The sequence below is a fragment of the Poromitra crassiceps genome (assembly GCF_964638095.1).
Source record: "Poromitra crassiceps genome assembly, chromosome: 27".
Taxonomy (NCBI): domain Eukaryota; kingdom Metazoa; phylum Chordata; class Actinopteri; order Beryciformes; family Melamphaidae; genus Poromitra; species Poromitra crassiceps.
In genome coordinates, this window is record NC_139650.1 from 14,358,201 (window position 1) to 14,382,405 (window position 24,205).

Consider the following 24,205-nt stretch of genomic DNA (forward strand, 5'->3'; position numbering starts at 1 on the left):
GGTCATCTTCTGAAATAGTCTGCTTGGGAGGATGGTATTAAAGGCAGAACTGTATAGTCCACAAATAACAACCTTGCATATTATGTTCCCGGTTTCTCCAGACGGAGCAGTATGTTGTGGATGGCAGTGGAGATCTGTTGATCTGTTGGGTCTATATGCATATTGGTGGGGATTCAGAGTGGTTGGGAGAGCAGCCTTCATATGTGTCAGCACCAGTCTCTCGCACTTCTTTATTCTGGGTGTTAAAGCCTCTGGCCTGTAGTCACCGAGGCCCCACATGCATGACATCCTCCACATTGCTCAGCAGTGGGCGGAGCCACATGCTGACATACTCCACATTGCTCAGCAGTGGGCGGAGCCACATGCTGACATACTCCACATTGCTCAGCAGTGGGCGGAGCCTGGCAGGTGAGACATCAGCCATTTGTCTGATGCTCACACTGAGAGAGAGCCTAACTGACAGACACTCACTGCTCCCTGCAAACATGGATCTAGGTAAGTACAGCAGTCTATCTATCTATCTATCTATCTATGTATGTATATCTCTATCTATCTATCTATCTATCTATCTATCTATCTATCTATCTATCTATCTATCTATCTATCTATCTATGTATATCTCTATCTATCTATCTATCTATCTATCTGAGGGGGACAGGAGGTTGTGGGTGAAACTTAATGTCATACATCTTGGACTCACAGTGCCAGCCCATGTTTGCTTGCATGTTGCATGCACAGATATGAAAGCAGCATACTGTAAGTATCAGCAGGTTTTGGCACAGATATTTTGGTTGTTGATGCTGCATGCAACATAATGAGGATTTTGATGTGGACAATAATATTGTTGTTATTGTCAACAATAAACAAACAAAAACACAAATCATAAAATCCATAAAAAAACAAGTCTAAAATATGGACTTAAAAGAAGACAATGTGTTAACTTCCTGATCTCCTCCGGCGTGTCTTTCCAAAACTATGGCGTAGCCACGGGTGTGCCAGGGTGTGCCTGTGCCACCCAAAGAGGCAGCTGGCACACCCAAAAAAGGGGGGGGGAATACAGTTTTTTGTTTGTTTGTCTGCAAAACACATCAGCTGTCAAGTGTCCGACTGTCCGCTGACCTATGCCTCTGTGCCCCAGAGCATCATGGGAAACTAGCTAAGCTGTCTAGTAAAGTAAACAAATGCAGCGCCAAATCAAGAAGACATGAAACAGAGCTCGCTTTTAAGCTTTTTCGACAAAGCCAAGAAACGTTGTATTGACGAGGAAGATGACTCGTCGCCCTCCCCCTCAACAAGTGCGGCTTCATGGCTTGTAGTGCACCCGTTCCCACACCTGTATTGGTGATGGACAGTGGAGAGACAGACGATGATGAAGATGATTCAGCCGAAACAATGACGTTAATAACAGCGGGGGATGCAGCAAAAAACACACCGATGGTTTGTGCAGCAGGAGAGTCAGAGGACACTAACGCTACAGATCTCTCTGCAGTAGACAAACCTGCATGCCAACCAAACTTGCTTTATTTCCCGACTAGAACACTCTTTGGAAAAATTAAGTGAGACTTTTTTGAGATACCAAAGTGGTTTGACATGTCGCCAAAAGATACAATTTAATTGACTGCTTCTATCTGCTAATAATGAGTGCAAAAAGGAGCAAACATTGATGGTTATGGTTATATGGTCCTATCTTAATATTCCTCTAAATCTGGCTTGAAAAGGCCCAATTTTTTGGGGTGGCACACCCTGTCTTTCTGTGCCAGGTCTGGCTACGCCAGTGTTCCAAAACCGAGGGGCCCGGACAGAAAAGGCGCAGTCACCTTTGGTTATAAGGTTAGACTGAGGAGTGACCTCCCAGAGGATCTCAGCCTGCAGTTGGGCTTGTAGTTCAGGAGGTCAGCTATATAGTCTGGAGCTAACCCTCTACCAGCCTTAAAAGTGATCATTAATATTTTAAAGTCCATTATAAAACAGAATGGAGCCAATGAGGTGATTTTAAAACAGGTCACATGTGTTCTCTCCTGTTGGACCTGGTTATGAGTCTGGCTGCAGCATTTTGAATCAGCTGAAGTTTATTGAGGTTTTGTTGTGTGAGGCAAGAGAAGAGTGCATTACAGTATCTCACCGGGATAAGATGAATGCATGAATTATTAGTTTATCTGTAAATCATATACATTAAAATCTATATAAATTAAAGGAGAAATTCACCCTCCGATCTCATCCTCTTGCACTGTTATATAGCATCAGTCTGTGGTGTTCAGTGCAGTTATTTTGTATTTTGTTGATTTTTATGGTGACCCCAATTCCCCTCAACCTGCTTTGTCTACGTTCGCTAGTGATTTCCTACATTTCCCAGAATGCCTTTCAACAGCCACCAGAGAAGGGGTGTGAACTTTTTGTCTTCGTGGGCCTTGTTACTAGAGAGAGAGAGAGAGAGAGAGAGAGAGAGAGAGAGAGAGAGAGAGAGAATGATAGGAAGAGAAGAGAGAGGCGGCAGAACCCCTCTGGCTCTTTAATTCTGAGGGACACCAAAACCTGATGTTTACCAAAGATGTTTGACATCCTGGAACATCTTCTCATATCAAACTCCACTGGAGCTGCTACAAACATCTGGAGGTGACCTCAGCTCATCTGCGATTGGCATCCATATCCATATTTGGAGCCGGGAATGCAACGTACATCACCGAAAGGTGATTTATGTGTTAAACTGCTTAATTAGGACACAAGAACAGGTCTGTGTGTGCGTGTGCGTGTGCGTGTGCGTGTGCGTGTGCGTGTGCGTGTGTGTGTGTGTGTGTGTGTGTGCCATCAAGGCAAATGTGGTCCTGGCCGTTCACACCAGCCACGTGCGTGTCAAGTCAATTTTATTGTCAATCACTACCATATGTACAAGACATACAGAGCATCGAAATTCCGTATCTCACGATCCAAGGTGCACTCAAAATACAGATAGGAGACAACACATGACATAAAATACGAAGATAAAATAGATAAAAAAACATACAATAAAATACTACCGTAGGGGTCATAATAAGGTCATTGTAATCACTGTAATAAAAGTCAGATAGTGCAAATAGTGATGGCAGAAAAGTGCAATAAAATAAAATGAATAAAGCGACATAATAGTTTTGCATAAAGTGACTGGTGCTGAGTGAGGAGTGAGTGGTTCAAGTCCAGACTGGGGGCAGAGGGAAGAGAGGGGAGTTGTATGAAAAGTTAAGAGTCCAGACTGGGGGCAGAGGGAAGAGAGGGGAGAGAGTTTAACAGCCTGACAGCCTGGTGGACGAAGCTGTTGGCTAGTCTGGTGGTGCGGGCCCGGAGGCTCCGATATCTTCTCCCCGACGGAAGCAGGCAGAAAAGTCCATGAGAGGGATGGGTGGGGTCTCCCACAATGTTAGTGGCTTTGCGACCCAGGCGAGTGTTGTAGATCTCCAGGAGGGAGGGGAGGGAGGCACCAACGATCTTCCCGGCTGCTTTCACGATGCGCTGCAGGGTCTTCCGGTTGGCAGCAGTGCAGCTACCAAACCAGGCTGTGATGCAGCCGGTCAGGATGCTCTCTATGGTCCCCCTGTAGAAAGAGCACATGAAGGGAGCTGAGGCTCTGGCTCTCCTCAGCTTCCGGAGGAAGTAAAGGCGCTGCTGGGCCTTCTTCACCACTGCAACAGTGTTGATGGTCCAAGAGAGGTCCTCACAGATGTGCACCCCCAGAAACTTGGTGCTGCTCACCCGCTCCACTGCAGCACCGTTGATGGTCAGTGGGGAGTGTTGAGGAGGGGCTCTTCTGAAGTCTATAATGAACTCCTTGGTTTTTTCTACATTTAGAAAGAGGTTATTCTCTTCACACCATGTGACCAGTTGGTTCACCTCCATCCTGTAGTTGGTCTCGTCGTTGTTACTGATGAGACCCACCACAGTTGTGTCATCTGCAAATTTGATGAAGTGGTTTCCGCTGTGGTTGGGTGCACAGTCATGGGTCAGCAGGGTGAAGAACAGGGGACTGAGCACTCCTCCTTGGTGGACTCCCGTGCTCAGTGTGATGGTGCTGGATGTGTTATTTCCCACCCGTACCGACTGTGATCTCTCGGTGAGAAAGTCCAATATCCAGTTGCAGAGTGACGTGTTCAGGCCCAGCAGGTCCAGCTTCTTTATCAACTGCTGAGGGATGATGGTGTTGAACGCTGAACTGAAATCAATGAACAGCATTCTCACATATGAGTCTTTCCTGTCAAGGTGGGTGAGGGTTAGGTGGAGGGCAGAGGAAATTGCATCATCGGTGGATCTGTTTGCCCGATAAGCAAACTGAAAAGGGTCCAAAGCGGGAGGGAGGATGGATTTAATGTGGTGCATGACTAGCCTCTCGAAGCACTTCATGATGATGGAGGTCAGTGCAACAGGGCGGTAGTCGTTGAAGCCAGATGGTTGTGACTTCTTTGGCACAGGTATGATGGTGCTGGCCTTGAAACATGTGGGGACCACAGCCTGACTCAAGGAGATGTTAAAAATGTCAGTGAAGACATCCTTGAGTTCTTCTGCACAGTCCTTCAGCACACGACCAGGTATGTTGTCTGGCCCCGCAGCCTTGCGGGCATTTATCATGCAGAGTGTTTTCTTCACGCTGGCTGAGGACAGGCACAGTACCTGGTCGTCGGGAGAGGGCGGTGTCTTCTGTGCAGGAGTGGTGTTTTGTGAATCAAAACGTGCATAGAAGTTGTTGAGTTGGTTCAGCAGAGAGATGTTGCTGTCACAGGCCCGTGGAGAGGGTTTATAATCCGTGATGGTCTGGATCCCCTGCCACAGGCTCCGTGTGTCTCTGCTGTCTTTGAAATGGCGGGTTATCTTCTTGGTGTACAGGCGCTTGGCTTTCCTGATGCCCCGGGACAGGTTCACTTGGGCTGTTCTCAGTTCGGCTGCGTCGCCGGCTCTGAAGGCAGCGTTCCGGGTCCTCAGCAGTGTGTGAACCTCCCCTGTCAGCCATGGCTTCTGATTTGCCCGAGTGGTGGTGGTCTTAGTGACAGTCACATTGTCAATGCAGTTGGAGATGTTGGCTGTCACGGTCTCTGTATATTCCTGTATGTCGGTGTGTTGGTTGTTTGTGGCTGCTTGCCTAAACATGGACCAGTCAGTGGTGTCGAAACAGTCCTGAAGAGCAGAGGTGGCATCTTCAGGCCACACCCGAACCTGTTTCTGAACCGGTTTGATGACTTTCACTCTTGGCCTGTATGCTGGTTTTAGCATAATGGAGATGTGGTCAGAGAGGCCAAGATGGGGGAGGGGAACGGCTTTGTATGCTCCTTTGTGGGTCGTGTGGGTCGTAACACAGTCCAGTGTGTTATTTTCCCTTGTTGGAAAATCAACGTGTTGGTACAGTTTTGGTAATACTGACTTTGGGTCAGCATGATTGAAATCCCCAGCCAGGATGAGGAATCCGTCTGGGTGAGCTGTCTGTTGCTCACCGATGGTGTGGTACAGCACATTAAGTGCCTCCTTTCTCTCGTTGTTATTTGGGCTGGGAGGAAAGTAAACAGCCACCAGCAAAATAGCCGTAAATTCCCTCGGCAGATAGAAAGGCCGACACTTAACGATCATGAACTCCAGCAGCGGTGAACAATGTTTAGCGACCACGACAGAGTCACGACACCAAGCATCATTGATGTAAACACACAGTCCCCCTCCGCGGGTCTTACCTCCCTCAACCAAGACTCTGTCCGCTCGGAGGCACGTTAGCCGATCCAGCTGAATGGCTGAGTCTGGGATGTTGTCGTTGAGCCATGATTCCGTGAAAACAAAAACACAGCATTCCCTCATGTCACGCCGAGTGGACATCAGAAGACGTATCCATCTTGTTGTCTATGGAGCGAACGTTGGCGAGTAGAATGGTCGGGATAGTAGGCTTGTTTGGGTTAGCCGCTAACCTAGCACGGATACCTCCGCGTTTGCCCCTCTTCTGCTTCCTCTCACACCGCTTGCGGTGCGACCTTCCCCGGCATGAAGCAGCAATCGAGTCCGCTGGTGTCGCGGGCAGGCGGAGTAATCCAAGGTCGCGTATAGTAATGTTGTTTGTGCGGGGTTTAAGTTATTTTCTATCGTACTACCGATATGTAGCAATAGCTGCCAGCTATATTTGTAACCTGACAGAGACAAACTTGACGACTTAGACACAGATACACATTTAAACACCGAACTATTGGGACCGAGAGGAGCCGCTGCGTCTACACGCGCCGCCATTTTTGTCATGCTCAAGGCATGCTCATGCCTTGCTCAAACGATCGTTCATGGTTCAGTCCTATTTTCCAAGCGTGACGCGTGAAGCTGCCAGGCATGAAGTCAATGGGAGTTGTGGGCGGGTTCAAGACGACGCTGAGGAAAAGAGATGGGTTAAGCATCAGCTCAGCTTGAGCCTGCTGCTCCAGTTCTGCTTAAGCACCAGGTGTGAACAAAGGCTAGATCTGCACCTCTTTGAAAATCCCTGGTGTGAGAGTCAGGCTTCCAAAAAATCTCACCTATCAGGTTAGCCTCAGTGTGTTAGATCAGGGCAGGACACACACACACACACACACACACACACACACACACACACACACACACACACACACACACACACACACACACACACACACACACACACACACACACACCTCCAGTCCTGCTGTCTTGCCCCATTGACACATAATACATCCATGACTCACGTCTTGTAACTGTATATTAGTTTTGGCATCTGCCACTGTCAAACCTGTCCAGCCTTGTGTTTGCTGCAGCTTTTTATCATCTTAAAAATATAGCAAGAATTAGGGGATACATGTCCAGACAGAAAAACTAATTCACGCCTTCATCTATAGTAGGTTAGACTACTGCAATAGCCTTTTTTCTGGTCTCTCCAAAAAAGAACTTAGGCAACTTCAACTCATTCAGAATGCTGCTGCTAGAGTTCTAACGAAGACTAAGAAAGCTGATCATATCACTCCAGTTCTTAAGTCCTTACACTGGTTGCCAGTGTGTCATAGAATAGATTTTAAAATACTGTTATTAGTCTATAAATCACTTAATGGCTTAGGCCCAAAATACATAGCTGAATTGCTCCCACGCTATGAACCGTCTAGAACTCTTAGGTCAACAGGGTCCAGCTTATTAACTCATTGAGTGCCAATGACGACTATAGTCGTCAATTCAAATAGTAACGTTCAGTGCCAATGACGACTAAAGTCGTCAATTGCGTTTTTTGACGGTGGGACGTGGATTAAAGCCTGATCCATCTCCTGTGAAAGTATGGTGGATGTTGAATGTGTAAAAGCTATTTTACGGACCCATTAGGTGGCGACAGTGCTCTCCAGATTACAGAAAGGCGAGGACAAAACAGAGAAGAAGTCATGGGGAAATGGAAATCGCATCCGTATGCATCGATATGCATGAAGCATAACGTTAGCTGTGCCTGCAGCAGCCAATCTGCTGCCACAATTGAGCCCCTCCGTGTCCGCTGCGATAGCCCATCCGCATGATTAGTTGTGGAGTTGTTATTATTCTCAACTGGAAGCATGGGAGCCGGTGACAAATACACGCGGAACGCTGTAAAAAAGCTGGATGTAGCGCACTTTTCAGTACAGAGCAAACGCAGCAGAGAGCCACCAGAGACACTCCCACGGAGGTGGGGTTTGCAGTTGAGCGGGGTGGGGCACGCAGGGCAGCATACAACACTGACCCAGACAGACCCAGACAGCAGGACAGGATTGGCAAACGCAAGCTAGAATATCTGATGCCCACCAGCAGTAAATCAAGACCAGCAAGAAGCTGCAACCAGCAGCGCACGCAGGGGCCAGCGCTGCTGGTTGCAGCTAAAAAATATTATTTTGCCAAACAAAATTCCTTTGTTTTCACTGTTTTATTGAAGGAAATTATTTTTGAGGTGTGACTACATCAGAAAATATTAGCTTCAGAGTCAGTCATGTGCTTGAAATGCTTCATTTCACAAAAGGCTAATTATCTCAGCTTTTAATTTGAAACGTCTCTTTTTGCTGAAATCAACCTATCTTCTCCGGCTCATAACTAAAGAACGGAAAATGATATCAATAAACTTTTTTTTGCTGATGATAGAAGAGAGTCTCATCGTTTTTTGGGCATGTTTGGTGTTTACATAGTAATATCACACAATATTCTGTGGGCCTCGAGAAATCACTGAAAACGCTCTGAAACTCTGGCACTGGGAGCATCCGTTTTCCAAAAGTGGCTGGCACTCAATGAGTTAACTGTCCCTAGGATCAAATCAAATCATGGGAAAGCTGCATTTACCCACTATGCTTCTGCTAGCTGGAACAAATTTCCTGAAGACCTCAGATCTGCCCCAACCTTACTTACTTTTAAAAATAGACTAAAGACTTTTATGTTTACCGTCGCTTTTAACTGCTGACAGCTACTATGCAAACCCAATGAGTCCTCTATAAGTTTTAGCTCTTTCTGCAACTGCTGCGCCTGTTGCTTATTGCACTTTTTATATTCTTTTTTTTTAAAGTTTTGTTGTGATGCTTTTAAATGTCCATTTTATTCTCTTCTTTTCTTTTCTTTTCCTGTCAACCATTTTATGTGAAGCACTTTGAATTGCCTCTGTGTATGAAATGTGCTATACAAATAAACTTGACTTGACTTGACTTGCTGTCAGTGCTAGAATGATGAATGACATTAGATCACTTCATACATTGCACTAACCCTTTTTTATATGTACTAATGTAAATATTGTCTCAGATTCTGATTTCCTTTACCTGTTTTTCAGAAAATGCTTCAAAAGTAATAAAACTGGTCCTCATTTGTGAAGAGTATCTTGCTGAACATAAACATTGCTGTTTCATAAACATTTGTTATCCACACACCTTATTTCATGCATTTAACCGAAATTCCCATACAAAAATCCCATTGCCTTTCCCCCCTAAGAACCAGGAAGTGCAAGGACTTCTGGGTAAGCCTACAAAAATACATCATCCCTGCTCCATTGTACTCCATTGTACAAGTACTCCATTGGGGAGAAAACGGGGGAAATTGCAAAAATAAATAAATAAATAAATGAGTAAATGAGTAAATGAGTAAATGAGTAAATGAATAAATGAATAAATAAATAACTGATATATGAAGAAATTATGTTGACTGATGTTAGTGTGTGTGTGTCTCTCCTGTCAGTCTATAGAAGTGTGGATTTCCACTGTGAGAGCAATAACACCTCCCACCACACGGCGGACATGAGCACAGAGAGGCTGCTGGTGAGGAGGGGGCAGTCCTTCCTGCTGACCCTCACCCTGATGCGACCTTTCACCCCAGGCCAAGACTGCCTGCTACTCACCGTCGCCACCGGTACCTCTCTCTCTCTCTCTTTCTTTTATTTTTATTGGTGAAATAGTATTACAAAGCAAAGTGACCGCCTACTTCCTGCTTCAGCACTGTACCAGAGATTTTCATCCGCCATTTATTTTCCCATACACATTTCGTAAAATGCGTATAAATATAGTTTTACTGGTTCAAACCAAATGGTACAGATATATTTAGAAACAGGAGAGATCGCATAACATTTCACTCGGACCCAAACGTTAAAAAAAATGCAGGTTTAAAGAAAATCTTTTTTCAATGTTGTTTTTTTAAGTTTTGGTCCGAGTGAATTAATGTTCTCTGGTCTCTCCTGATTATAGCGTTAGCTTATAAACTATTTTATAAGCATTTTACGAAATGTCTATGGGAAAATAAATGGCGGATGAAAATCTCTGGTACAGTGCTGAAGCAGGAAGTGACATTCCACTTTGCCTCTCTATAAGATTGACATTATGGACAGACATACAGACAATAACAATGCAGTTAGGATGATGTGTGTGATGATATGACGAGAGTCCGTGAGCAGAGATTACAGGAAACACAACAGCCCCTAGCTTACTCTCTGTTGCAGTGTTTTATACAATAGCTGACAGGACATAAGCTAGGTTTCAAACTGTTCCCTAGCAACACAATTCCGTGAAAATCATTTATATCAGTGAATGGGTGAGTGACTCTCTCTCTCTGTCTCTCTCTCTCTGCTCTGCAGGTTCGGAGGCGTCTGAGGAGCGAGGCACTCTCTCTGTCTTTGGTGTTCCAGAAGCTGCGGCGGCGCCCTTGGAGGCGGCCAAGGCGGCGTGGAAGGCGGAGCTTGGCGGGAGCTCCGCCCTGACGATGGGCAGCGTGACCCTGGCTGTGACTCCGCCCCCCGACGCCCCCGTGGGCACGTACTCCCTGTCTCTCAGCAGGGCCGGCCAGGAGAGGCATCTGGGAAGCCTGCTGCTGCTCTTCAACCCCTGGTGCTCAGGTAAAGGGGGTGTGGGGGGTGTGGGGGGTGCAGCAGTGAAACTGTCTCGCTCTCTTTTCTCTGTCTCTCGTGCAGCTTAAACGCTGCTGGGCGGAGGAGATGATGCACTCTCTCTCTCTGTCTCTCTTCTTAGGTAGGTATTGCTGCTACAAATATTCTTTATATATTTTATATTCGAGATATATCTTTATTTATTTTTTACCTACCTATTTATGTGAGCTCAAATAGTCCTGGACTCTTATTACTTTTAAGTTCATGTACGTGTCTTTTACTACTTTTAAGTACATTGTACGTGTCTTTACTTCTTTTAAGTACATTGTACAGATCCCTTGAGGTGTGTTTTTATTTTACTTTTATCCTGTGTTTACTTGATCCATTTTCTGCTGGAAAACTGCTGCCATGCTCCTGTTTGTTTTAATTTGTTCATGTTTTGTTTTTTCATGTATTCGCTATGCTTTTTATATCTGCTTGCACACAAATTGCCCTTCTGGGACAAATAATAAACTTGAATCTTGAATCTTGAGAGAGAATGAAAGAGAGAGAGAATGAAAGAGAGAGAGAGAGAGAATGAAAGAGAGAGAGAGAGAGAAAGAAAGAGAGAGAAAGAGAGAATGGAAGAGAGAGCATGTTTGTGCTCTTCAACCCCTGGAGCCGAGTGCACCAGCTGGGCGTACGCCTAGGTGTAACGTTACGTCCGACGTAGAACTCAAAGTTACGACTAACTTAATTTTATGACTAGTGCACCATGTAGTCTTAAGCAGTGTTGGGCAAGTTACTTTTCAAAATGTAATATACTACATATTACTAGTTACTTTAATTTGAAAGTCATAAGTTACTTTACAATATTACTGTCTGTGTAGAGCAGGGGTGCCCAAATTATTTCCCATGAAGGGCCAAAACTCAATCTGGGTGGAGGGCCGAGGGCCAAAAATAAACGTTATGGAATTACATTCAAATGTATTGTGGTTTATCGAAAATTAACATTCTAAATCTAAAATAACATTTCAATATAATAATCTACTTTTTATCTGTTTGGTAATTGTAATAATTTGCAATTGGTTTTATATATTTAAAAAAACATCTGCATTTGTGGGGAGCTTAAACACCCAGTTAAAAACTGTTGTATTTTCCACCTTTGTAATCAAGAGAGAAATTTGACTTAATTCACAACTTGAAAAATCCTCAAGGTACTTTGAAAATCAGTTTCGTAGTGGCGACGTATATTGTACTCTTTCAAAACAGCCACTCTCTGTCTGCAAATGAGACAAACCGCTGTTGAATTTACTTCGGTAAAAAAATATGCGTCTTGCCACTCCGTCCTAAACTTGGTCTTGGTGGCCTGGCCTGCAAAAACAAATGTTTTTTTTTTGTTTTTTTTACCCCCTAATCCGTGGCGGGCCCAAAAAAAAAGAGCTTGGCCCGCGGGCCCCAAATTGGGCACCACTGGTGTAGAGTAACTGGTTACTTATTACACTACTTTTGCATTACTTTCACCAAAACAACAGCAGCAGCAGAATGACATCACTGCCATCCAACCATCCCGAAAAATAATGTCAACCACCTTGAAGTCAGTGTAAACAATCCAAAATTCTAAATGTTATTTTTTCCTTTGTCGTCGTTTTGTCATCTGTAGTGGTTATTTGCATAAAAGCAGACAGTTTGACTTTTGTAATGAGTTACCCCCAACACTGGTCTTAAGCCCGGATTTAAAGAACATATTTTTACGGTGTTGTTTTTGTAAGTTTTGGTCGGAGTGAAATGTTCTATGGTCTCTCCCGATTATAAATACAGTATATCTGAACCGTTTGGTTTGACGAAGTAAAACTATTTTTATAAGCATTTTACGAAATGTCCATGGGAAAATAAATGCCGGATGAATATCTCTGGTACAGTGCTGAAGCAGGAAGTAGGCGGTCACTTTGCCTCTCTATACTCTTGCTGAAAGCCTCTTGACCAGGTCATAATGAGAACTGGCTCTCAATTGATTTGACCTGATTAAATAAAGGTCAAATGAATAAAAAATGAATGAAATCCAGTGTGCTCGGTGGTTGGCACCGATGTATGGCTGCTAACCCTAACCCAGGTCTTCTACTTTCATCTGAGATCCGTATTACGTGTGGCATCAACGATTATGTCATAATGTGTTCCATGTCACTAGAAGCCATGACATCCCTAATGATGTCACTAGGAGTTATGACATCACAGATGATGTCATCCATGCTCCATGACATCCCTGATGATGTCACTAGGGATTTCATGGAACACGGATGACATCATCACTGATGCCACAACGTAAAGTTGTCGCTCTCGGTGTGGAGAGTAGACTGATGGCTAAACTATATTCAGCCAGAACAGTCTCATATAGAATGAACTCTCGCAGGGTTTTTCACGAATGCACATGCTCTGTTTCGCAGTTGAATTTCGGACTCACTAATGCACACAATCTGTTTTACAAATGCACACGCTCTGGTTCACAAATATCATTTTTATGCAAACTTGTAATATAAATTCGCAAATGCACATGCTCTGCTTCACAAATATTATTTTGAGGCACACTTGTAATAAATTCACAGATCATGCGAATTGCTGAATGTGCATTTACAAACTGCTTCTCATTTGTGAACCTCTTTCTACATTTGTGAGAGAAAATCTGTGTGGTGAATTTTGAGGTGCGTTTGCTTTCAGTCAAACACACCTGATTGGCTGATGAATCTGTCAATCAGAATCATACATTTGATTGACAGCTTTATCAGCCAATGGTGACGTTGGTTGACCTGCGACGTCAGGGGAGTCTCAAAATTCACCACACAGATTTCTCTCACAAATGTAGAAAGAGGTTCACAAATGAGAAGCAGTTTGTAAATGCACATTGAGCAATTCGCATCATCTGTGAATTTATATTAAATTATTATTATATTAAAGCATGTGCATTCGTGAAAAACCCTGCGAGAGTTCATTCTATATGAGACTGTTCTGGCTCCATAAAACCAGGACCTGGCACTAACAGTCCACCTCCCCCTTATCCCATAATCCACTGCAAGTCAAGTGACTCTGTCCAAACCTGCACTTGTGGTTTATGGTTCTGTATTGGAGAAGCTTTTAGATGTTGTTTTCTCTGATACATGCTAGATGAGAGATGTATGTTTGTGAATGTGTCCCTGGCTGTGCAGAGGACTGGGTGTTCCTGGCTGATGAGGAGCAGAGGCAGGAGTATGTGATGAGCGAGCAGGGTGTCATCTACAAGGGGAGCGGCAACTACATCAGCAGCATGGCCTGGGACTACGGCCAGGTTGGTAGCCTTTCACCACTATACATCAGCAGCATGGCCTGGGACTACGGCCAGGTTGGTAGCCTTTCACCACTATACATCAGCAGCATGGCCTGGGACTACGGCCAGGTTGGTAGCCTTTCACCACTATACATCAGCAGCATGGCCTGGGACTACGGCCAGGTAGGTAGCCTTTCACCACTAAGCCTATGGCTTTTTGAAAGCTGTTGATTACCCATAGGCTGGAGACTGCCCACTGTTCCAACCTTCCATTAGTTCGACCACTCAATGTTCCGACATCCCATTATTCCGACCGACCACTTAATAGTCCGACAAATGCATCATTGAACCGACATCCCGTACAGGTCTGTAATCTCTGTCAGGTCTGTAATCTGTCAGGTCTGTAATCTGTCAGGTCTGTAATCTCTGTCAGGTCTGTAATCTCTGTCAGGTCTGTGTTCTCTGTCAGGTCTGTAATCTGTCAGGTCTGTAATCTGTCAGGTCTGTAATCTCTGTCAGGTCTGTAATCTGTCAGGTCTGTAATCTCTGTCAGGTCTGTGATCTGTCAGGTCTGTAATCTGTCAGGTCTGTAATCTGTCAGGTCTGTAATCTGTCAGGTCTGTAATCTGTCAGGTCTGTAATCTGTCAGGTCTGTAATCTGTCAGGTCTGTGATCTGTCAGGTCTGTAATCTCTGTCAGGTCTGTAATCTGTCAGGTCTGTGATCTGTCAGGTCTGTAATCTCTGTCAGGTCTGTGATCTGTCAGGTCTGTAATCTGTCAGGTCTGTAATCTGTCAGGTCTGTAATCTGTCAGGTCTGTAATCTGTCAGGTCTGTAATCTGTCAGGTCTGTAATCTGTCAGGTCTGTAATCTCTGTCAGGTCTGTGTTCTCTGTCAGGTCTGTAATCTGTCAGGTCTGTAATCTCTGTCAGGTCTGTAATCTGTCAGGTCTGTAATCTGTCAGGTCTGTGATCTGTCAGGTCTGTAATCTGTCAGGTCTGTAATCTGTCAGGTCTGTAATCTGTCAGGTCTGTAATCTGTCAGGTCTGTAATCTGTCAGGTCTGTAATCTGTCAGGTCTGTAATCTGTCAGGTCTGTAATCTGTCAGGTCTGTAATCTGTCAGGTCTGTGATCTGTCAGGTCTGTAATCTCTGTCAGGTCTGTAATCTGTCAGGTCTGTGATCTGTCAGGTCTGTAATCTCTGTCAGGTCTGTGATCTGTCAGGTCTGTAATCTGTCAGGTCTGTAATCTCTGTCAGGTCTGTAATCTCTGTCAGGTCTGTGATCTGTCAGGTCTGTGATCTGTCAGGTCTGTAATCTGTCAGGTCTGTAATCTCTGTCAGGTCTGTAATCTGTCAGGTCTGTAATCTGTCAGGTCTGTAATCTGTCAGGTCTGTGATCTGTCAGGTCTGTAATCTGTCAGGTCTGTAATCTGTCAGGTCTGTAATCTGTCAGGTCTGTAATCTGTCAGGTCTGTAATCTGTCAGGTCTGTGATCTGTCAGGTCTGTAATCTCTGTCAGGTCTGTAATCTGTCAGGTCTGTGATCTGTCAGGTCTGTAATCTCTGTCAGGTCTGTGATCTGTCAGGTCTGTAATCTGTCAGGTCTGTAATCTCTGTCAGGTCTGTAATCTCTGTCAGGTCTGTGATCTGTCAGGTCTGTAATCTGTCAGGTCTGTAATCTGTCAGGTCTGTAATCTCCGTCAGGTCTGTGTTCTCTGTCAGGTCTGTAATCTGTCAGGTCTGTAATCTGTCAGGTCTGTAATCTCTGTCAGGTCTGTAATCTGTCAGGTCTGTAATCTCTGTCAGGTCTGTGATCTGTCAGGTCTGTAATCTGTCAGGTCTGTAATCTGTCAGGTCTGTAATCTGTCAGGTCTGTAATCTGTCAGGTCTGTAATCTCTGTCAGGTCTGTAATCTGTCAGGTCTGTGATCTGTCAGGTCTGTAATCTGTCAGGTCTGTAATCTCTGTCAGGTCTGTAATCTCTGTCAGGTCTGTAATCTGTCAGGTCTGTAATCTCTGTCAGGTCTGTAATCTCTGTCAGGTCTGTAATCTCTGTCAGGTCTGTAATCTGTCAGGTCTGTAATCTGTCAGGTCTGTAATCTGTCAGGTCTGTAATCTCTGTCAGGTCTGTGTTCTCTGTCAGGTCTGTAATCTGTCAGGTCTGTAATCTGTCAGGTCTGTAATCTCTGTCAGGTCTGTAATCTGTCAGGTCTGTAATCTCTGTCAGGTCTGTGATCTGTCAGGTCTGTAATCTGTCAGGTCTGTAATCTGTCAGGTCTGTAATCTCTGTCAGGTCTGTGTTCTCTGTCAGGTCTGTAATCTGTCAGGTCTGTAATCTGTCAGGTCTGTAATCTCTGTCAGGTCTGTAATCTGTCAGGTCTGTAATCTGTCAGGTCTGTGATCTGTCAGGTCTGTAATCTGTCAGGTCTGTAATCTGTCAGGTCTGTAATCTGTCAGGTCTGTGATCTGTCAGGTCTGTGATCTGTCAGGTCTGTAATCTGTCAGGTCTGTAATCTGTCAGGTCTGTAATCTGTCAGGTCTGTAATCTGTCAGGTCTGTAATCTGTCAGGTCTGTGATCTGTCAGGTCTGTAATCTCTGTCAGGTCTGTAATCTGTCAGGTCTGTGATCTGTCAGGTCTGTAATCTCTGTCAGGTCTGTGATCTGTCAGGTCTGTAATCTGTCAGGTCTGTAATCTCTGTCAGGTCTGTAATCTCTGTCAGGTCTGTGATCTGTCAGGTCTGTAATCTGTCAGGTCTGTAATCTCTGTCAGGTCTGTGTTCTCTGTCAGGTCTGTAATCTGTCAGGTCTGTAATCTGTCAGGTCTGTAATCTCTGTCAGGTCTGTAATCTGTCAGGTCTGTAATCTCTGTCAGGTCTGTGATCTGTCAGGTCTGTAATCTATTGCCTTTGTGTATGAAAGGTGCTATATAAATAAAAATAAATATAAATAAAAAATTTAATCTGTCAGGTCTGTAATCTGTCAGGTCTGTAATCTCTGTCAGGTCTGTGTTCTCTGTCAGGTCTGTAATCTGTCAGGTCTGTAATCTGTCAGGTCTGTAATCTCTGTCAGGTCTGTAATCTCTGTCAGGTCTGTAATCTGTCAGGTCTGTAATCTGTCAGGTCTGTGATCTGTCAGGTCTGTAATCTGTCAGGTCTGTAATCTGTCAGGTCTGTAATCTGTCAGGTCTGTAATCTGTCAGGTCTGTGATCTGTCAGGTCTGTAATCTGTCAGGTCTGTAATCTGTCAGGTCTGTAATCTGTCAGGTCTGTAATCTCTGTCAGGTCTGTAATCTGTCAGGTCTGTGATCTGTCAGGTCTGTAATCTGTCAGGTCTGTAATCTCTGTCAGGTCTGTAATCTCTGTCAGGTCTGTAATCTGTCAGGTCTGTAATCTCTGTCAGGTCTGTAATCTCTGTCAGGTCTGTAATCTCTGTCAGGTCTGTAATCTCTGTCAGGTCTGTAATCTGTCAGGTCTGTAATCTCTGTCAGGTCTGTAATCTGTCAGGTCTGTGTTCTCTGTCAGGTCTGTGATCTGTCAGGTCTGTAATCTCTGTCAGGTCTGTAATCTCTGTCAGGTCTGTGATCTCTGTGATCTCTGGATTTGAGGCCATACATTCAGCTGCGTCAACCAAGCTTCAATCACCTGTCAATCAAAGGCCAGGACTGAAAGTGTCGGCTTGACTGTATAAGCCCTGTATAATGGGACACCCGCGGGTGGGGCTTGAGCAGAGCATGCGCATGCGCGCGCGCGCGCGCGCGCACACACACACACACACACACACACACACACACACACACACACACACACACACGGACTTCTGGACAAAATAGTATACTGACAATTAAAATATTGTCAGATTTGGGTCTGAGAGACAAACTTTCATCAACCAGAGGTCTGTGGCTCTAATATGGAATAAATTAAGATCTTTGATATGAAACAGGTTAAGATTCACTGTTCTACTCCTTCCTGCATGTGGACTTTGACTGGTGTCTTTGCCTGTCCAGTTTGAGGAGAACATGGTGGACATCTGTCTGAAGATGTTGGATGTCAACCCCAAACACCTGAGAGACCCCGCCGACGATGTCTCCGCCCGCTGCAACCCCATCTACGTCAGCCGCGTGGTCAGCGCCATGGTACGACTCCCTACATGTGATAGATAGCTAGATAGATACATAGATACATATATATACTGTACATAGATAGTTTTATTATTGACTTGCCACTCAACATACTGTATATATTTGTTTGCACTTGGCATGTGGTATGTCTTACAGCGTTACTATTCTCCCACCAACAAGGTTGCAATGTTACATTTTACAGTCTGTGATGGTGGAATATGTAGTTTCTGGTCTAAATTCAGTCAGGAATAGGTACTACTACACAGCTTCATAGATGTTGCAATTTTACAACTTGGGGCATCAGAGGGTAGGGATGGGTACCGAACTCGGTACTTTTACAGGCACCGACCGAAAGTGGGCGGTACTACCGAGTATCAGTTCACATGACATAAAACGGTACCTCATTTCGGTACTTGAACGCATCTGAGTAATAGAAGAGAGTGGGTAAAATAGAAATTCCGACGGAACCTTAAGGCAACACGCGAGAGCGCGTTACGTCAGTACGTCACTCTACCTGAAACATCAACAAACGGGACCACCCGAAAATGTGGCTATACTTTCCCAAGATAGACTCAGACAACACTGGGTGATGTGAATTGCAAAGCTGGCCAGGGAAACGCCTCAAACTTGAGGAAGCATGGTCAAACATTACCCCGCTAGCCGGGCGCTTCTGGCTCATACGAGCGCATTAGCGCCCGGCGAACGTCACGCATTTTCCCATTTTACACTGTGACATTTTCACGTCTAGGTCTAAATGCCAGCTCCTACCTGAGTCTTCACGTGAAGTGAAGACGCTATCCGATGTAAAACATCCTCTTCTTTTAATGACACCTAGTTGTTGCATCCAAATTGTTGCATAAAATCCACTTTTCTGTCTCTCAAAAACCGAAAAGCATTTATCTGGAGCACCTCGAGCAAGCCGGAAGTCGTTGTTCCGGGTTGCTTCAGATCAGAGAAGAAGAAGAAGCGGTGACACAAAAATGCTTTTATTGAATCTCCTATTGAAAAATGCTGCACTGAACGTAAGCTATATTCAATATAGCCTACGTTCAGTGCAGGATTTTTCATTGTGTCTTTTGGAGCGCTGCCAAATTGTCATGAATAATAACATAATGCACGGAGAATCTGCTGCAACCTGTTTTATACCACATAGCGGAGAGTGCAGCCACGGCTGCAGGAGGAGTTTGTGATTAAAAAAAATCTAAAAGAAATGTGTTTGTGCTCCTACAGCTTAATGGAAATCTTAGCTGCTGAAAAGATGTTTAAAATGACTGTGACATACCTGTCACCTGTGTGTAATGTTCCCTGCGTCACACAGACTACTGTGCTTCATATCATCCTCACAGCCAATCTATTTCATCCATCTGACTGATCATGATCTTCATAATAGTCATAACAAATGATCAGAGTTCATTATCAGAGTTAGAGTCATGTTACTCATAAGCCGTTTTCCCACATGCGTACCGGAAAATTACCTGTAAGTCAATATCGGACATTTCCCTTCACACTTCGGCTCGCGCATGTGGGAATCTATCAGCAAATTTACCTGTATGTTGGGGGGGCGGGGGGAGGGGGGAGCTTATTTGGGGGGTCGGCAAAACTCGCTTGTCAGTTGTCACACAATAAATCACACTCGTTTGACTTAACACATTCACTGCCAGCCATTTTTTTTTTACTGTAGGTAGCTTCTGCCAAGCCGTTTTTTGAGGATTCTGGCTCATTTTACAAGAGCCGAGGATAATTTTCTGCTTGGACTTTGTGAACACGAAGTTCACAAAAGTACTAATAGAATGTGTGCTTTCTCTGTCTAAAAGAGTTAGTTTGTAGAGTTAGTAGTTATGTAGATATTAGCCGTTGAGTACAGCATGGTTTGAGCGTCTGAGACAGGAAGCTGAGATAATCGCAGTTTTGTGAAATTCAATCAAACAGGCAGAACAGTCACTTTAACCATTTATTTTTGGCATCAGTGAGAGATCAGACATCTGAACAATATAGTTCTGAACACCCTCTCCTTTAAACTCCTCCCTCCGTGGGCGTGTCTGGTGGCGTTTGTCACAAGCCAGTTTCTCCTGCCTGTCTGAGCAGTGAGCAGCCTCCCTCTCTGGCGGCCCCTCGTCGGCGAGTGTGGCGAGTGTGGACTGTGGATGGGACTCAATCGTTTCTTGGATTTTCGGTTGAGAGCTTTGATGAAGCTTTGTGCGATTCTAGGCTTTATGCTGCCCACCCAGCCTATTTTTGGAACCCCCCACCGTTGTGCGCCGGTGTGCAGCAGCGTGAAAGCGTTTTCGCCTACAGTATGAGAATGAGGCTCGTTCGTTTCTGGGTTTTCGGAATGCGTGCGATTCTGGCCTTTCTGCGGGTGTTTCAAAGTGTGTTTCACCCATAATCTATTATGCAAATTTGCAATCCCCCACGCCAGCACCGCTCTCCGCTCTCGGTGTGCTGCTGCTGGCGCGGCCGCTCTCGGGCGAGTCTGGTGACTGATGACTGTAAAATCGCCATGCCATTTCCTTGAGAATGGCTTGCTCCCGCGGCTGTTTTTGGTTGGCTTTCTCTCTGTCTGGAGAGCACTGTCGCCACTTAGCTGGTCGGTAAAATAGATTATACACATTCTCTTCCTCCAATATTGGTATAGGAGACGTAAAAGGGGTTGATCGATGTCCCACCGTCAAAAAAAAAAAAAAAAATTTAAGCCGAGATATCTCGTCTTTGGCACTCAACGGTTGGATTCTGTAAGCCGAGATATCTCGTCATTGGCACTCAACGTGTTAAGAGCAGCGTCAAGCCGCCAGCGTAATCAACACAGCCGATTTCCCCCCTCCCCTCTCTGCTCGAGAGCAGCAGCCACGGACAGACACAGCGAGAAAGGCTTGCAAGCTGCTCAACGCTTGTATGTATGTAGAGAAAGCAAATGCACAAGCGAAATGTGGAAGTAGTTTGCTTTGATGTGCGCGAATGATTAGATCAGCAAGCTGACATACTGCTCTTATTAGGCTATCACAAGATCATTTCGCCAGTTTGCTTTAATGTGCGCGAATGATTAGATTATGCCCGCTGGAACATTAAGCAACGTGTGTAGGCTACTCCTCGCCCATGATTGAAGGACCGCTGTCGCGGAAAATGACTGGAACCGTTTCCACTTGCGTCCCCTTAAGAGCATACCGCTCTTCTGACTGGATCGAAACTGGTGAAATGTCGGGGGCGACGGGGTCGCGCTTATACCGGCACGGCGCCTTTCTCACATGCAGGCATTAGACCACGTTCCGGTCATTTTGCGGTACAAAGCGCATGTGGGAAAAGGGCTATAGGCAGCCACGCTGGAACTATTATTAAGTAGGGGGTGCTGCCGTCTCCTTGACGTTTTTTTTTAAGTTTTTTGGACTTTTAGCCATATTTAGAGGAATATTTAATTTTAAATTAACATTAGGATTGTACTGTTGTGATGTCATTATTCAGTATCTTCTCCTTTTCTCACTCACTTTCATGTAACCACCTGCTCTCCCTTTAGTCGTTTTACACTACAACAGACAGCAAAACAGGCATAAACACTGAACTTATTATTATTAGGGAAAACCAGATTATGATGAAAATCAAACACTTTTGAAGAGAGAGCGTATGAAATGAGATTAGAGCTGGGAAGCACAAACTGTTTTTTTATGGATTTTGTTGGTGTTATAAACACAGGACAGCCAAATCCAGCAATTTTGAAAATTCCATCTCTTGCCACCAGGCGGTGCTGCCGCGCCCTCTGCACCTACCTTCCCGCGCCCTTGCTCATAGGCCGTGCTAATAATATTCCCTAAATGATCACTGGGAAAAAATCCTGTATATATCCATTTAATTGGCTATCATTATGCGTAATACCCGAGTGGATCCAGAAAACCAGCAGAAACAAAAACACTGATCACGAGAAAAACGCATGGAAACGTGTTTTGCGCAAGGCTTGGATGCACGCGTGGAGAAACAGTGACCACAGCGCATACCTTGCCAAGGTTTGTGAGGCTTGAGTCGGATTCAGATCCACTCCCAAATATACACATACATACAAAGACACAAACATGCACGCACACGCACGCACACACACACACACACGCACACACACACACACACACACACACACACACACACACACACACACACACACACACACACACACACACTCTGTCACTAAAGCTAGTGCTAGTGCTGTTAGTCTGATTTGAGAATGGTCCAAATGTCAAGTTGCTTGGTGGGCACTACGTGTTGTATAATATGGGGTTTCAGTCTATTTTCTTGCCTCATTCAAATGAATTTGAAGTACAAATCTGAATGCTACAAACTCATCCAGCTGCATCCAATGTTGGTGAGTAGCTTATCCTCTGGTTTTCAGGTTAAAACTAACTGGAAGACGCCTTTATATTCTTGAACTTCGGTAAAGAGTATTGAAGGCAAGAGACAAAGCTCAGGTGCTTTTTTGAAAACAGTGATGGCCTGGGCCTGTTTTGGCCTGGGAAAAAGGGTTAAACGCCAATGGGACAACGGCACATAACCATGACAGCCAATCAGAGGTAATCTACCTTCAGGCCAAAATGACAGATTTGCAATGGAGCAACCTTATTTCGGTTCTTCTCAATGTAAGTTCTTTGGTACCATGTTCGTGTGTTTTCCACATTCATCATTCATCTGTCAAGTTGTTTGTGTGTTTCACACATTCATCTGTCATCAGGACCATCCCTTCTTCTCACACATTTCATATAATTATTGCCTGTTAAATTCCCAGAGGAGACATGAAATGTTGTAGGCTTGGCTTACTTAAGGATCACTTGATAATGGGCCAAGACTCCTTGATATTACAGCACCTTGCCAAAAGTATTCACCTCCTTTACTATTCTCATCAATCCCTGGATCTTTACCTCAGTGACTTATTTCAATTGATGTTGGTCCCACATCATCCTTCAGCTCAGCCTCCATGACAGAGGGTTCAGGGTTAGTCGGGTTCAGGAGTTCCTCAAAGTGCTCCTTCCACCACCCGATTACCTCCTCAGTTGAGGTCAACAGCGTCCCATCCTTGCTATATACAGCTTGGATGGTTCCCTGTTTCACTGATGGTTTTTAGTGCCGACCTGAAGTCCTCCATGGCTTCTTCAAACTCGTGACACCCGCTGCTTTGCCTCTGTCATGGCTGAGGCTGCTGTCCTTCGGGCTGTCGGTACCTTGCAACTGCCTCCCCCCCCCCCGGAATGCCTCCTTCTTCAGTTGGATGGTGTCCACCAGGATCTTCGAGGGTTAATAATAATAACAATAAATGGGGCTTATATAGCGCTTTTCCAGATCTCAAAGACACTTTACAATACATAACATACTAAACACCTGGGGATGGGGTGACGGTAGTGAACACATATCGACAAAGATGACACTAAACAAGGAATGGTATGGGGGGCAGCGTAGGTGAAACAGATAGTAGACAGAGATAACACAACACACAAGGAAGGATGAGGGGAGGGTGGGGCGAGATTAAGAGAAGGTGGTAGAGAAGAGATGGGTCTTGAGGCAGGAGTGGAAGACTGTGAGAGATTCTGAGTTTCTGATGTCTTGGGGAAGGGCGTTCCAGAGTCTGGGAGCTGCCCGAGAGAAAGCTCTGTCCCCAAAGCTGCGGAGTTTGGACTTGGGGGTGGAAAGGAGGTCAGCTGAGGAGGATCTGAGGGACCGGGAGGGTTGGTAGGGGGAGAGGAGGTCTGTGAGGTAAGGGGGGGCCAGTTGATGAAGGGCTTTGTAAGTTAGTGCAGAATAAAGTTTTGTTTTGTTTTGTTTTGTCTTTTTCTTTTTTCGGTTTTTGTTTTTGTTTGGGGGGTTAATGTATGCATATATGTGAAAGAATGTGTATACTTTTATGTTTTTAAGGTGGACCCCACGAAGAGTAGATGTTACCTCGGTAACAACTAATGGGGATCCAAATAAATAAACAAACAAATAAGTGAGGACCAGGATTTTGAACTTGATCCAGTGGAGATGTGAAGCCAGTGGAGATGTGAAGCCAGTGGAGATGTGAAGCCAGTGGAGATGTGAAGCCAGTGGAGATGTGAAGCCAGTGGGAGATGTGAAGCCAGTGGAGATGTGAAGCCAGTGGAGATGTGAAGCCAGTGGGAGATGTGAAGCCAGTGGGAGATGTGAAGCCAGTGGAGTTGTTTGAGGACTGGAGTGTTATGGTGCCAGGATTTGGTGTGGGTGAGAAGTCAGGCGGCTGCGTTCTGGACCAGTTGGAGTCTGTTGATGAGGGTGGCATTGATGCCGTGAAGGAGTGAATTACAGGAGTCTAGACGGGAGGAAATGAAGGCAGTGGAGCGTGAAAGAGACGGGCAGATCTTTGCGATGTTGTGAAGGTGGTAGCAGGAGGATTTGGCAATTTGACGGATGTGGGGCTCAAGGGAAAGGGTGGGGTTGAGGATCTTGCGCACCTGGGAGGATGGGGAGACAGTGGTGTCGTCGATGGTGAGGGTGGGGTTGTTGGTTTTGGAGAGGGTGGATTTAGAGCCGATGAG

General features: G+C 45.1%; 1 protein-coding gene across 1 annotated transcript in view; it reads left to right on the plus strand.

The window, feature by feature from the left end:
- Window positions 1-281: 281 nt before the first annotated feature.
- tgm8 (transglutaminase 8) overlaps window positions 282-24,205 on the plus strand; it is a gene marked incomplete at its 5' end in the record, with an annotated part of 48,143 nt that continues 24,219 nt past the window's right edge. Inside the window, 5 exons of the mRNA XM_083661930.1 lie at window positions 282-495; window positions 9,157-9,327; window positions 10,046-10,303; window positions 13,474-13,592; window positions 17,574-17,702. Coding sequence (XP_083518056.1) covers window positions 282-495; window positions 9,157-9,327; window positions 10,046-10,303; window positions 13,474-13,592; window positions 17,574-17,702 — 891 coding nt within the window. The remainder of the gene's footprint in view (window positions 496-9,156; window positions 9,328-10,045; window positions 10,304-13,473; window positions 13,593-17,573; window positions 17,703-24,205) is intronic.